Raw genomic sequence first — 15,123 nt, 5'->3', positions numbered from 1 at the left:
TTTTTACTTATTTTAGAAAAAAGTTCTATCTATTTATTAAAAAAAACATTTTTTAAAGTATTATTTTATGTTTTAATAAAAATTTAAACAAATCAGCCAAAAATGTCAATTATATTTCTTTTCTCCTACTTGAGCAGCTAAGGGGGAAAAGTTCCTGTATCACGTGTTACACACTACAGTCCAAAGGAAATCAAGTGAGGCATTCTATAGTACAAACCCATCCACCCCCACCAAACCATATCATCATTATTTCCTTCCTATCCCCTTCACTTTTGTTTCCACAGTACAAGCCACCATTTTTTCTTCCTTTTCTTCTCTTTTAAACTCACTCCGTCTCTCTCTCTCTCTCTCATGCTCCCTCACTCATAAACTCATTCATGGCAATGGCCACGGTTCACAAGTGGCTCACTCATTTCTACGACACCAAAAAATGCAGCAACATCCTCGTACCTCTTGGTTCCAAGGGACAGCAATCCATGTACTTCCTCCACTATCATGTAATGTACCAAACTACTATAATGTCTTACCTATGTTTCTTATCTTTGTTTTTAGAATTTGGATTGGAGTGTAATCCAATATCAAAAACTTTCTTTTTGCCATATTATTATTCAAATGGGGGATTTGGAAAACTTTGTTCTCCACAACCCAAACACACATGTCTTATGACAACAATAAAAAAAATGAATCTTTAGAGTTGTTTCTTCCACGTGTTAAAAGTTTATTTCCAGAAATGTAAACTTAAGGAATGTGATATTTTTATGTTTGTTATGAGTTTTGAAAATTTATTATTGAGTACGGTTGATTACGGATAAATTAGTAATATTACGTTTTATTTCATTTCTGCTCTCTCCATGAAGGGGTGAGAAAATGATATTATAACCGGAAGGTGAAAAGTTATTTTTAAGAAAAATATTCAAACACCCTTTTGAATTTACCCAAAAATAATATTTTGAGTGAAAGGGTTTTCAGTTGCTTAAATAAAATATAGTGATGTATGAGTTAAATTTTTTTTTAACTCCCGTCTTTACTTCTGATATTTTTTAGAATGTCATAGAATGTGAAATTATATTCCGATACAAATGTTACCTATGTTTATGTTTTGACAAACTTATGTGATTGGGATGCTGTTTTTTTAATTTTAATCATATTATTAGTACATAATATTCATTAACTTTTGTTAATTATTAATCTTCGTCTAAAAAAATTGGATAATTCACTTTATTGTAATTGATACCATTGGAATGCTATATTTCAATGAACAAACCACACATTTTTGTTTGTAAGCAAATAATCTATATAAAAAATAACCGTCCTAGCAACACAAGATATCTTGTAACAACACACTAAAACTGATTAATCCTATGTTGTCTTATTTTTTTCTTTGTTTAGAGACCCCATCATAGATGCTACCTTTCAATGAACGGTTGCAGAGAGGGACAACACCAACATGCAAGAACAAGGAACAACCCTGTTGGGACCATAGAAACCAGAACCTTGGCAGCAGTTGCATCACCTGCAATGGCTATGTACAGCCTCAACATGGCCATTTCGGAGCTTAAATCGGATGCTCTGTTTGGTACCTCTTCGGGCATTGTAAGGGTGCAGGTTCCAATTGAAGAGCAAGTTGAAGCCATTGATTGGCTCCATTCGCAGAACCATCTTCTGCTTCCTCGCTGCTTCTTCTTTGGAAGGAAACAGTGCAGTAGTCCCTGCTGCATTAATGGTGAAGAAAAGTTGGTCAGTGTTGCTGGGGTTGGTTCAGCTGTTTTCTTTTCCCAGCCACATCCATTTTCCTACTGGGATTGGATATCTATAAGAAGGTAATTGATTTTGGATCTTTGCAAAAAATTAAGATGTTACTCTTCCATTCCTAATTAAAAGATTTTTTTCATTTAATTCAGGCTAATTAAGAAGAGTAATTACATTAAAATTTTCAATTATTTGTACTATTATTTTAAAATTATCATTTTCTTATTTCTTTATTTCACTTAATTGTTTCTTATTAATGTTTGAAAAAAAAAATAATTAAATAAGGATATGGAGAAAAAAAATAATTAATGTATCTAAAAATTAGGAAAAAAATCTTATAAAAAGAAAAATACAAATTTCGAAATAAAGGTCTATAGTTAGAGAGCAAATGAGTAAAAGATATGTTACTACAATGGTTAAAACTTGAAAGATTGAATTGCAGTGTCATTTAATCATAAATTATCAAGTATGATTATTTTATTTATTTTTATAATAATTATGTAAAAATTATATATACAATATTTATAATTGAATGACATTATAAAATTTATGTACCTTGTCATTGCATAATTATTAAATTCTAAAAAAAATAAAAAATAAAAATAGATTTTTCTATTAAAAATTATAGTAGAATGTTTTGAAAGGGAAGATAGGAGTGTAATTACTACTATTTTACGCTTGTTAACATTTGCTTTGTAGATAATCTTTATAAGTTTGTAATGGCAAATACCAACCACTAATAAGATCACTTATTTAAATAAGAAAAAGTAGTTCCATATTGAAAATGTATTTATTATATTAAAATAATATTAGTTGATGTATACTTTGTTAAATAATTATCAATAAGTAGTTGTAGGTGTGGAACCTAGTTTAAATTTCTAATGTAAGATTTTGGGTTCAAATGAAAAACATGATTAAGAGAGAAAACTTTAATAAAAATGATCCATGAGGTTTCTTAACTATGATTTTGATCAACAAAATTCATAAATATTAAGCTATATACTTTGATAAATAATTAAATGTGTACTTAATGCTCCTTATAGCAACACCCATTTGTTTGACTTAGTTGAAATTAGGAACTGTTGATTAGTGTACTGATAGATGACATAGAGAGGGAGAATCAAACGTTTAATTGGAAAAAATTAGGATAAAATGTGTTTTAACTTTTAAGTCTCAATCAGTTAAAAAAAACTTTTAAGTCTCAATGCGGTTAAAATTGGTTTTAATTTTTATATTTTAAAAATAATAATTTTAATCCTATTTTTTTTTTATAATTGGTGAATTTAATCCTTCATCGTAATATCTTAAGTTTCATAAAAATACCAGTTATAAAATATATAAAGATTAATAGAATCATTTTTAAATATTGAGATTAAAATCAATTTTAATTGAAAATTGAAGCACTTAAAATATATTTTGCTACCTCCGTTTTAATGTATAAAACTCTTTTCATTTTATTGTTTATTTTTTTATAAGATCTTCCTCCAATTGGCTGAGCATTATTTTTTGCTATGTCATCCTTAATTAATTATAATATACTTTCTTCAAACATTAACTACTGTCAGGTGAGAACAATTTAGTGGAGAAAGAAACGAAAGATAATTTTGAAAAGGAATGAATAATTTGAAATGATTTTTTTGCATCTGTTAATACAAGAATAAAATATAAATTAGTATTTACTAGTAAGATTGTCAAAAATATCTGTCACCAGTTAGTCACCACCATTTATTTCTCTTTCTCTATCTTTTCATTCATTAAAATGAATGGTGCACAGGAGTTGCAAGTTACTGACTTACTGCAATTAACATTACTCTGCATTTACTACATTTGAAAAATAGTTCTTCTGCCAAAGAAAATTTGACTTTTCAATTTATTACCAAGGGGATGACTAGACTTGGTGATGTATTCTGGTCATTCTGCTCTGTCAAGGCATTCGCAATAAATTGGGCTTGAAAAGATTGGATATGATTTGATTAGCTAGTAATTTGCATCATGTGATGAATCGTAAATGGCTTTAAATCTTACATCCTCTGTTTTAAATATAATTCGTTTTAAAGAAAAAAAGTTATTTTAAAATATGTCATTTTATAAAATCCATACTATTTTAATCTCAAAATTACCCTCATTTAATATTCCATACATTAAATTAATAGAAGAGTTTTTTAATTCTGATAAATTCTTCTTCCTAACTTACTAGTATTTATTATTCATGTATTTATATCATTGATTAATTCCACAAATCATTTGCATTTCCACTAGTAGCACCAATGAAGTTAGGCGAAGTAAAAAATCTTGGTCCATCAAGTTTGTATTGAAATTTGTTATTATTAATGTGAATTTTGTATAGTGGGAGTACACGAGTAGGAGTACTATTTAAGTTGACATAAAATGATATATTAGAAAAATCTTTGATGTTTTTATGAAATTCAACAAATTAATTATTTTTCTTATTACATGTGCAACAACTTTAAACGACTTATATTTTGAAATGGAGTGAGTAGTTTACATGAGTGAATTAGTACAATTCTAAGGTTAGGTTTGACAATGTATTTTAGTTAGTTTTTAATTTTTTTTATTAGGTGAAAAATTTATTTGAGTTTTTGGTATATAAACTTTTTTGATAGCTTGTGACATTTTTTTAAATGTTAACTTCTAACTTTTTATATTTTTTTTTTATTCACAATGTATTTATCCATTTTTTTTATTATTCTTTTTTCAATAAATAATAATATTATTATTATTTTTTTCATTTTACATTTTTAGTTAGAATAACTGATCTTATTGAACATTTATAATTTAATAAGTTAATTTTTCAACTTTTAATTATTAATTATCAGTTAATTTTTTTAGCTTGTAACTATTTTTTTTTTTATGTAATTATGTCAAACATGGCCTAGATCACCAAAACGAATCATACTATTGAACATTCGTCATTATTTTTTATTGTTATTTAGCGACACTGTTTCTTATCAAAGAAATTGAGAAGTTACACAAGTTTAGATTGTTAAATCTAAAGGAACCGAAAGAGCTTATACTAAATACATCTTATTTATTGTGTGTTTGACTATGAAGAAATAGGAGAAAAAGGGAGAGAAAATTTCAAAATTATTTGTAGATCTCGCACCTTTTCCTTTCTACTTTAATTCAAATATTTTTTTTAATTCTTTTCCATTTTTTTCTCTTCCACAGTCAAAACTACCCTTAATCATTCAAGTCATTTGAATCAAATGCTTTCTTTTCATTCTTCTAAAACAGATTTCACATGTTACCAACTCATTTTATGCGTTGTATTGGACTTATCTGTTGTTCTATTTTCCGTCTTTAGAATTAGAGGCTTCAAACAATTATGACTTATGATTTTCTTTTGTGAGGCTTATGGTCATTTTCTAGTTAAATTGTTATATTAAACATTATGCATCATTAATATTGTATATTTCAAATTATTTTTTTGTATGTTTCTGAATTTTACAATTCTATATGATTTATGATTCAAAATTAAAAAAATTAGCTGGAAGGTTATGATTTGAATTGCAATTCCATAACCTTGATCTGCACACTATCTAATCTGCAGTTTTACTGTACAAAATTCCTTCCATCAACTGTGATGTTTAGAACCTCAAAATTCTTTTAGTTTTTGATTTTCGAAAAACATTTCACTTTCAAGGTTTCTTTCTGAGAGATGCCCTTTAATCCGTGCATATGGAGCTATCCGTTTCAATGCAAAAGCTAAGGTGTCATCAGAGTGGCTGGCTTTTGGTTCTTTCTACTTCATGATTCCTCAGGTGCATACATTGTTTTCTTTCCAAACACTAATTTGCTATTCCATGTTTGTGTTAATATTTATAGCATCAGCAGCTAGAGATACCAAGCCAAAAAACAAAATGACAGGTTGAGTTCATTGAGCTTGAAGGAGGATCAATGCTTACCATAACTATTGCCTGGGATAATGATCTTTCTTGGTCATGGGAAAATGCGATCAATGCACTCCAAGAAACACTTTGCAAAGTGAGGCCTATTAGATTGTGTCTTTTAAGTTAGGACAAAACTTAGACACAGTTCCTTAGAGTCTTTTGGTATTGTTCTCCAATCAAAATTGAAGTTTCACCTTAGGAAACTATGCCGATTTTGATTGGAAATCATTACCGAAAGTACCTAAGTAACAGCATGTAAGTTTTGCCCTTTAAGTTATTAAGCAGAGCATTTTGTTCTAATCACATATCTCTGTGGTTCAGGTTTCTTCTTCCATTGTGAAGTTTCCAAAACAAACTCCTCCAACCTTAATATCAAGCAGCCAGAACATTCCTAGTAAAGTAGACTGGGATCTTGCTGTTAATAGAGCTTTGCAGATGATAGGGCAAAATGATTCCTTACTAACCAAGGTAACCTATATTTCATACACATTTCTTCTGTCTATTGGTTTTCTCTTCCAAGTTTTTCTTTTCTGCTTTTGTATCATAACTTGTATTTGAATTGTCCATTTGAAAGCACAGTTTCTTTGAAACTCAGGTTGTGCTCGCTCGTAGCACTAGGGTGGTGCCTACTGTTGATATTGATCCTCTTGCATGGTTATCTTGCTTAAAGGTATTAGACTCTTCTTTTCTGTTTTGTTCCTAGCAAATTGAACAGTGTTTGTTTCATAATATGTAGTAGCAAATTTTCTTATGTCCCCATCAAAACTATTACAGGTTGAAGGTGAAAATGCTTACCAGTTTTTACTTCAACCACCAAATGCACCAGCATTTATAGGAAACACAGTAAGTGTGCATTGCGATGGTTTTATATATATTCTTACCAATATATCATTACATTTTATGTCATTATTTTGTGCTACACATTCCTTAATACGCCCGCAAAATGAATTTCACCTAAAAATACAAGTAACTTTGTATTTAGTGAGTACATTTCGCAAATATAGTTTAACACCTTAATTTTTTTATAAGTCAATGGGTGGATAACCTTTTCAAGAATTGTTTGCTGAATTGAATCAGCAATGATACATTTTTCTCCTGTTTCCATTTTAATTTTTATGAACTTGATGAATAGCCAGAGCAACTATTTCACAGAAAATGTCTCCACATTACTAGTGAGGCTTTGGCTGGAACCCGTGCTAGAGGAGCATCACAAGCACTAGATCTTCAAATCGAACTTGACTTACTTACCAGGTATGACTTGTTACTTAAGAGCTGTGATCAAAACTGTTGCTTTATTACTTTCCCTGGTGCCTGGCATTTCCACTATTTACATTTATGTCTAGCTTCTCAGTTTTTGTTGTTTAAGTTTCTGTCTTATCATTACAGTCCAAAGGATGACATTGAGTTTACTATAGTGAGAGAAACCATAAGAAGAAAATTAGAGGTAAGTTTATTCTTGTAATTTTAATTATTAGCATGGATTGGTTATCTGTTTAGAAGATACTTCCCTCTGCATGATTAATTTTGTTTCTAAATGAATATTTCCTTAAGCCATTAGATATTCATAGGTCAATGAGGGCTAAGTCGGAAGGAGGAGATTCTTTTTTAGTTAAATGATTATGATGATTGCTTGTATGATGTGAACTTTTAGAATCTGCTCATATCTTTAGCCACTTTCTGTCAGAGAACAAGGGGTGGATTAATTGTATTAGTTTCTCTAATTAAAACATTGAAGCTAAGTTATCTTCCATATGACCAAAGCAATATAGATTGGAAGTCTAAACTGTATGATGTCTCACTCAAAAATGTTGTTTCATTTTGCATATTACTTTTGCATTTGCATATATTCTGTTTAGAACAACTTTATCATGAGTATAAACCTTTTATCTCATGTTTTCTATCAGGCAGTATGTGAAAAGGTTGTAATCAAGCCAGAGAAAATGATTAGAAAACTCTCCAGGATTCAACATTTATATTCTCAATTATCTGGCAGGTTAAGAAGTGAAGAAGATGAGGTAAACATGCATAATATAACTTCAGTACCAAATGCTTAAGTTTCACTGGACATTCCTTATGAATTTCTAACTTTCAGTTCCTGACAGATTGAAGAATTTATTAAATAATCACCATATAATTAGGGTGTTTATCTGTTTTTTTTTTTTTTTTTTCCTTTTTGATGTTTTAGTTTGAAATTTTGTCATCTCTTCACCCGAGTCCAGCAGTTTGTGGGTTTCCAACAGAAGAGGCACAACTTTTAATTGCAGATGCAGGTACATCCACTTTTCATTTACTATTGTTTCTACCCAATCAAAATATTTTCTTATCTATTCATTAGTGTGTTTGGACGAGGGAATTAAAAATTCTGAAAAATTTTAAATTCTAAGAATTTCAAATGCTTCAATTGAAATTCTTTTATTTTCAAAATTTTGTGTTTAGATAAAAAAAATTAAAATTGTGAGGTGGAAGAAAATGAATGCAAAGAGAAAGATAAGATATGGTTGATGTGCTTCCAAAGAAAAGAATACTGATGTTGCATGAGGAGTCGCAGGGGAACCGGAAAACGACGGCGTACACTACCACACTCGACCACAACATTCAGTCAATGGCGCAAGGCATGACCCAAGCCCTTCACACCAGCGAGCACCTCCGTCGTGTGATGGGCAGTGACGGTTGCTCCCCTAACTGGTGGGTGCAGTTTTGCGTGTTATCCTATGCCCGCACTCGATCGACGCTTTACAAGCTCAGATGGTGTTTCTTGAAGAAGAGGACCATTGGCGTGAGAGAAGAGTCGTAAGTTCGAAAATGAGATTTTGAGAACTTTCAGGTGGAAGAGAAGATCAAGTTTATAAATAAAATATGCAAACATTTTGGAATGTTTTTCTATGAAGAAGAGAATTTCAATTTCTAACATTTCAGAAGAAAATTAAAATTTCATATTTTTAGTTGTTTAAAATTCTGTTTTAAAATTCCAAAAATTTAAATTATTCATATAAAAAAACATCCAAACAATGAATTTTAGATTAAAGAAATTTAAATTCTCTGATAAATTACTTTCCTCACTTAAAATTTTCTATCCAAACACACTTTAACCTTGTGTTTGAATCAGGAATTTCAAAATGTCAAGGAATTTGAAATGCCTAGAATTTGAATTGTTTTGATTTTAATTTTCTTCATTTTTCAAATGCTTTGTTTGGATAAAATAATTCAATTTTATTCCATTTTAAATTCTTTGTTTGGATAGAGTAATTCAATTTTCTTCATATGCAAAATTTTAATTTTATATTTTAAATAGATGAAATTTTAATATTAAACTTTATAAAAAATAAACACAATCTAATTTTGAAATATAAATTCAAAAATATTTTCAATTTTTAATAATTTATAAATATAAAATATTGATAATTTTAACTATGGTTGTTTTGTCTGATCACAACCAGTGATATTTTTAACCCGACATCAATCAAGGCTATTTTTCAGTCGATATCAAATATGATTTTTTTTTGTTTAAGAATGCTGAGAATATTTGTCAGCTGACGTCAAGCGGGGCTATTTTTTGGCTAACGTTGGTTGAGTCTATTTTTCAGTTGATGTTGACTAGATTTTTTTTACCAACGTCGACTAGGGTTTGTTTGGCTGACACTGGCTAGGGTCTTTTCGAACGACATTGACCAAGGCTATTTTTAGCCAATGTCGGCCTAAAAAATCCTAGCAGGTGTTGACAAAAAAATTTACCCAATGTCGACTAAAAAATAGCTTGGTCGATGCCTATCAATAGAATCTACCTGATGTCGGTCGAAAAACATCATTGGTCGCCGAAAAATCCCTAGTCAAAGTTGGTTAAAAAAATAGCCCTGACCAATGTCGGACAAAAAACCCTACCCAACATCGGCTATAAAATAGCCTTGGCTGATGTTGACTAAAAAGTAGCTCTGACTGATGTCGACAGAAAAAACTCTAGTGGATGTCGACTGTAAGAACCTAGTCGATGTCAACTAAAAATAGTCATATCTAATGTCGGTAAAAAATATTTAGCTGGTGTTAGCAGAAAAAATCCTAGGAAATATCAACCAAAAAACCTAACTAAATGTGGTTAAAAAATAGCTCTAGTTGATGTCAGCCAGTAAACCCTAGTCGATGTCAGCAAAAAAATCATAACCGGCGTCGGCTAAGAAAATCTAGTTGACATTAGCCAAAATATCCTAGCTAACATCGGCTAAAAAATATCGTTAGTCGGTATTGGCTAAAAATTAGTTTTGGCTGATGTTGGCTGGAAAAACCTAGCTGACGTTGGCTGAAAAACCTTAACAGGTGTTTACTCAGAAGTTAATCATGACTGATGTCAGTAGAAAAAATCTAGTCAACGTTAGCCAAAAAAATGATTGGTCAACATCAACTGAAAAAACCTGGATGACAACGGCAAAAAAAATCCTTGGTTGACATTAGCAAAAATTTTCCATGACTGACGTCAGTGATAAAATAACCCTAACCAACATCATCTAAAAAAAATCATAACTGATATCGGCAAAAAATAGCTTTGGTTGACATCATACAAAAAAATTCTGACCGAAAAAATCTCGGCCAACGTCAGTGAAAAACAACTTATGCCGATATCGACTATAAAAACTTTGGTCATCCGTAATTGTGAGGGATGAGCGAGAAAGAGTCACGAGTAAGAACGTGAGTTAGAGTGAGCATCTCCGAAAAAAGAATTTCAAATTTTATATTTTTTGAGAGAATTTAAAATTTCACTATTTTAGTCCATCAAAATGATTTATAAAAATACAAAAAATTAAATCTCCTTTCAAATACTCTATCCAAACAAGCTATTTTATCATGAATCGTTTTAAATTCCTTGAAAAAATGAATTCTCCTACTAAATTGCTCCATCCAAACACACTACAAAGAATTTTTAGCCTGAGCATTTAGATCTTTATTTTGGAAATAAAGGAAGTCAAATAATTTATAATAAAGTCATATTCTTTAGTGGGATGCATGAAATGAGAGGAACATCGCACTAAGGCATGAAAGTCCATGCAAGGACTGGAAATTTAGTGGAATTGGAATATGTATGTTATTCGGGCATAGTGTGATGGAACCAGAAATGAGACTTGCTCATATTATGTTATATATACTGATTCAGACCTAATTTTCGTTAGTTTCTAGCCTATAAGAGCGTTTTATTTTTAAGACGCTATTATCAACACTTATCTAAGGCCTAAATGCTAAGTCCAAGCTCTATCAAGTTTATAGATGTATATGGCGATGTTAAATGAAAAATCTTTTTAAAAAGTTGAGGTGCGTTAAGTTAATTTTAACTTGTGCGAAATTTGATTCATTTTACCTCCGGGATTCATTTTATTATTCTTTTCTTCTACGAGTACCTGTTGAAAAGCTTCCATACTAGATTTTTGTGAATTTGATGACTGAAAATTATATTAGTGTACTTAAGTTGATGCAATTAAATCAAGTGATTGGGTACAAGTGGTTAATGTGTTGAAGTTAAGGTTGAATCGTTCGGGTATTATTCAAGTTCGATTATTGGCAAAAATAATTCTTCGTCGAGCTTTACTTATCTCCTAGTCGAACTTCAGATTAGTCAGAGTTCATTTTCTCTGATGAATCGAAGGGTTAAGACAAAAAAAAAAAGTTAATGCAATTATGGTGATATTGGTGGGATGTTGTATGTGGATTTTCAGATACATGTTTTTGATTGTATAAAAAAGGTGAAATTTTCTTCCCATGATGAAATTTCTTCAAATCACTAGTCAGTAGTATATGTTCAAATAGATCTGCCAAGCCATTGATGGTCTGATTGACCTTTAACATATGTATACAAGAGGAGAAAAGGGAGGAAGAAAAAAAAAGGAAATGGGCCGGTATCCTGTGTATGAGATATTATGTTACAATATCACCATCTAATTTTGTGGAGAGCTGTTTGAATTTTGCTGTAATTTAACCATTTTGAAATATTGACATGGTTGGCAAAATTCAATTTACAACATACTGGCAATAAAAAGAATTAAACTATCTCTTTGATGTTTCAAATCCTGTTTACAACACAAAGCTATGACTCCTATTCCTTTGGATAAACTTTACTTACTTTCAAAGACAATGTGCAGAAGTATTTGATCGAGGGATGTATGCTGGACCTGTTGGTTGGTTTGGAGGAGGAGAGAGCGAGTTTGCGGTTGGCATCAGGTCAGCATTGGTGGAAAAGGTTAGCTCAATAATTTGGAGATTTTTAAATCACACATTCAGTTTGCATAGAATGAGATTTTTCTGAAGATTTTGACTATAGTCCAAAATTATTCATGTTTCTGGCAACTGATATAAATCAAGGGGGTGATGATTATATTGCTGGAAAAAATGTGGTTTTAGTCCCTATTACTTTCAGTCAAACATGGTTAAGGTTCCTTTCATATTGATGAATTTGTTCCACAATCTTTAAAAAAAACATGTGGATATACGCATTTAACCCCTCTTAACTTTAAAAACAGGATGCATTCTTGAAAGTAAGGGAATGAATCCACATGAATTTTAAAGTTTAAAGACCAAATTTATTGATATGAAAGTATAGGGATCTTGGTCACATTTGATTGAAAGGATAGGAGTTAAAAATACATTTTTCCCTATACAGTTCAAGTAACACTGTAGCAGGAAAAGCATTTGATTTAGTTTATATATCCCTGCAATCTGCATTAATATTAATATGCATCTTGGAGACAAAGAATACCACTTTCAGAATAGGTTTCTTCCCTTGAGTTTCAAGAGCAGTTTGCATATGAGGAGAATTTTTTTCTCTTTTTTTTGAAATTAAATATATGCTAGCTTTGAACAAACCCCCTTTTGTCCCTCTGGTAAAATTGAGGGAAAGAACCCAATGAAATATTCCATGAAATTCATAAATTTCATTAGGGTTAAAATTCCTAATAAATATTTAAATGTTGTTTTTGTTCTCTCATAAATTATTTGTTTGCATTGAGTCTTTAATAAAACAATAATTATTTTTTGGTCCCTAACATTTTTTTGTCCTTGATAAATTAGTGAATTTTATTTTTACTTTCTCATAATTTTTTTTATTTATTATTAGTCTTTTTCAAAATAACTAATAACGAATGAAAAAAATTACTAGACAACAAACATAATGTTTGTGAATTTATAGGGACTAAAAAAGTGTCAAAAATAAAAAATATTTTTTTTGTTTTATCAAGGACCAAAAGTGAAAAAAAATTATTAAAAAACAAATACAAAATTTGAATATTTATTATGGATCATAAACAGATTTTAGCCGTTTCATTATTAATATCAAAAGTCGCATTTGAATCTTTAAAAGTTACCACATACAAACTTGCTCATGCTGTTTTTTTACCGTCGATCATTACGTTGTCCTGTTTTGGTTGTAGGATCTTGGTGCTTTTATATATGCTGGGACAGGGATAGTGGAAGGAAGCAATCCTTACTTGGAGTGGGATGAGCTAGAACTCAAGACATCTCAGGTGTGTTTGTGAATGCATCTAATCTGATAGGATGGACCTTTCTAGGCCGAAATAGGGTGTTTTTTTAAGAGTAGATAATTTTGATATTATTTTTTTAAATATTTAGTGTTATTTTATTTTCTTAAAATATACTAGATTGAGTCACTTGTATGATTGATATTCTTTGTAAATTCCTATTTAATAAGGTATGCACTGTGTAAAAAATTACCAATGAAAAATCAACGTGGTTATTTTATCTTCTTTATAGCTTTTCTCTTGTCTTTTATAGTGTTTTATTAGGAGTAGAAGTAGAGTAGCTTTTTAGCACTCTACCATAATCCATGTGTAGCCTTTTTGTTTAGAGCTAATGCATTCTACAAAAAGATTGTTAAGGAATTTGTTACTTGACATGATTTCTGTGCACCAGTCTACAGATACTCATTGCCCTAATGGATGTTGAATGATATGTCTTGTAGTTCACCAAGTTGCTCAAGCTTGACTTGCTTCGGAGACAAAAAGTAGATTGTAAATGAGCTCCATCAACAGATACGGTTAGCATTGTTAAATGACTGAAAAAAATTATGCTGATTAAGTTCTTTAGTGGCATGTGTTAGGGATTGGTGATTGATGGTTTTTTGTATATCAACCGTTGCATTGAATTAGATTATAAAATCGATCGAGTGGATAATTTGTCTCTCTCAAAGCAACCTTTTGTTTTATTAATTTATTTTTGTATAACCAAACATGTGTAAAAGCTATCCTATTGAGTTGGCTTTTGGATAGTCCTTTTATCTTTTTTGCTGAATTGGGGTTTGGATAGTCCTAAGCATATGCATATGAGACTTTAGTGTATGTTAAATATAAATTTAAAAATGCGTTTAGTTCATCTTAGTTAAAGAAAATAATTACTCAATTTTTATAGTTGTTTTTGGAGAACTCTTGAAAAGTAAAAAATTACTTCCTCTAAATAAAACTCTTGCAATTTTTGCTACCCACTTGGTCGGCCTAGTGATAAGAAGTTCAAGGTAGTTTACACAAGTCTTCAAACTTCAAACCTTATTATTGTCTCCATCGAGAGAAAAAAATCCTGCAAACGTGCACTTAGTCAAGGTTTTCATTGTATCCACTAGCACAATCCCTAAATTGACCATGTTTCATTCTATTGAAAAAGATATGTACAATCTAGTTTGAACTATTTTGCCGTTCAAGTATGAAAAACATACTAACTTTTCCCCAACTTTAAAAGGCTAATTTCATTAATTTGGTTGCTAATTCTTCTCTTGGTCTTGCAGTTTTGCCACATGAAGTTTGAGATTATGCTATTTCCTTTGGGTATCCTACCCTCGTCGTGTCAGCGTGGCATATACTGGCTTAATAAATTTGGTAATTATGAGGATATGGTTTGATTTGTTGGCTCATTTGAAAAGATTCAACAAAACTAGTCAATTTGTATATGGGTTAAATACAATTTTTTCCCCTAATACTTGTATTGTGTTAGGGATTTACTCTTATGGTATATCAAAAGCATCATTATGTAAAATTGTATTTGGGCACACCATATGGGTTAAATCAAGGTGCTTGCGAGTACTTGAAGTACTTCAATAAGTTATTTATCTTTCATATCAGAAAAATTACCCACCGATGCAGTATTTTGTTTGATTAAAGAAATTCAAAATACTACCAGACATGTATGTCCACAATAGATATTTTGCTTGTCAAATACAAAATAAAACTGCATAGTAAGGGACATGTAATAAAAGTTTAATATAAAGATCTTGTATGTGTTAGATAAGTTTCGAGAGGCAAGATGCAAAATGCATACCACCACATCGAGTTTTAAGCAAGTCTTCAAGTGATTCAGAAATAATTATCAGAATATCAGATGAAATGCTTGAAGATAAATGCAAGTGACACCAAGCATACACCATAGAATTCAAAATAGAAAAGGGGAGTGCCATAGAAAAGCATCCTGTATTTGATTAAATAAA

General features: G+C 30.5%; 1 protein-coding gene across 3 annotated transcripts; it reads left to right on the top strand.

The window, feature by feature from the left end:
* Positions 1-255: 255 nt before the first annotated feature.
* Positions 256-14,818, top strand: LOC114406210 (isochorismate synthase 2, chloroplastic-like). Of its 3 annotated transcripts, XM_028368852.1 has the most exons (15): positions 256-497; positions 1,390-1,820; positions 5,414-5,531; positions 5,638-5,754; positions 5,982-6,128; positions 6,256-6,330; positions 6,435-6,503; positions 6,793-6,911; positions 7,047-7,104; positions 7,565-7,675; positions 7,846-7,930; positions 11,780-11,877; positions 13,064-13,156; positions 13,612-13,686; positions 14,428-14,818. In XM_028368852.1, exons 1-14 carry the CDS (start codon positions 378-380, stop codon positions 13,666-13,668), a joined length of 1,698 nt encoding a protein of 565 aa, XP_028224653.1. In that variant the 5' UTR covers positions 256-377; the 3' UTR covers positions 13,669-13,686; positions 14,428-14,818. The 3 variants fall into 3 exon arrangements, with proteins under 3 accessions (XP_028224653.1, XP_028224654.1, XP_028224655.1); XM_028368853.1 differs by lacking the exons at positions 13,064-13,156; positions 13,612-13,686; positions 14,428-14,818 and adding an exon at positions 8,209-8,345; XM_028368854.1 differs by lacking the exons at positions 11,780-11,877; positions 13,064-13,156; positions 13,612-13,686; positions 14,428-14,818 and adding an exon at positions 8,097-8,238.
* Positions 14,819-15,123: the final 305 nt, after the last annotated feature.

The sequence above is a fragment of the Glycine soja genome, chromosome 3 (genome assembly GCF_004193775.1).
Source record: "Glycine soja cultivar W05 chromosome 3, ASM419377v2, whole genome shotgun sequence".
NCBI classification, from domain to species: domain Eukaryota; kingdom Viridiplantae; phylum Streptophyta; class Magnoliopsida; order Fabales; family Fabaceae; genus Glycine; species Glycine soja.
This window is presented reverse-complemented; position numbering and strand designations above follow the sequence as displayed.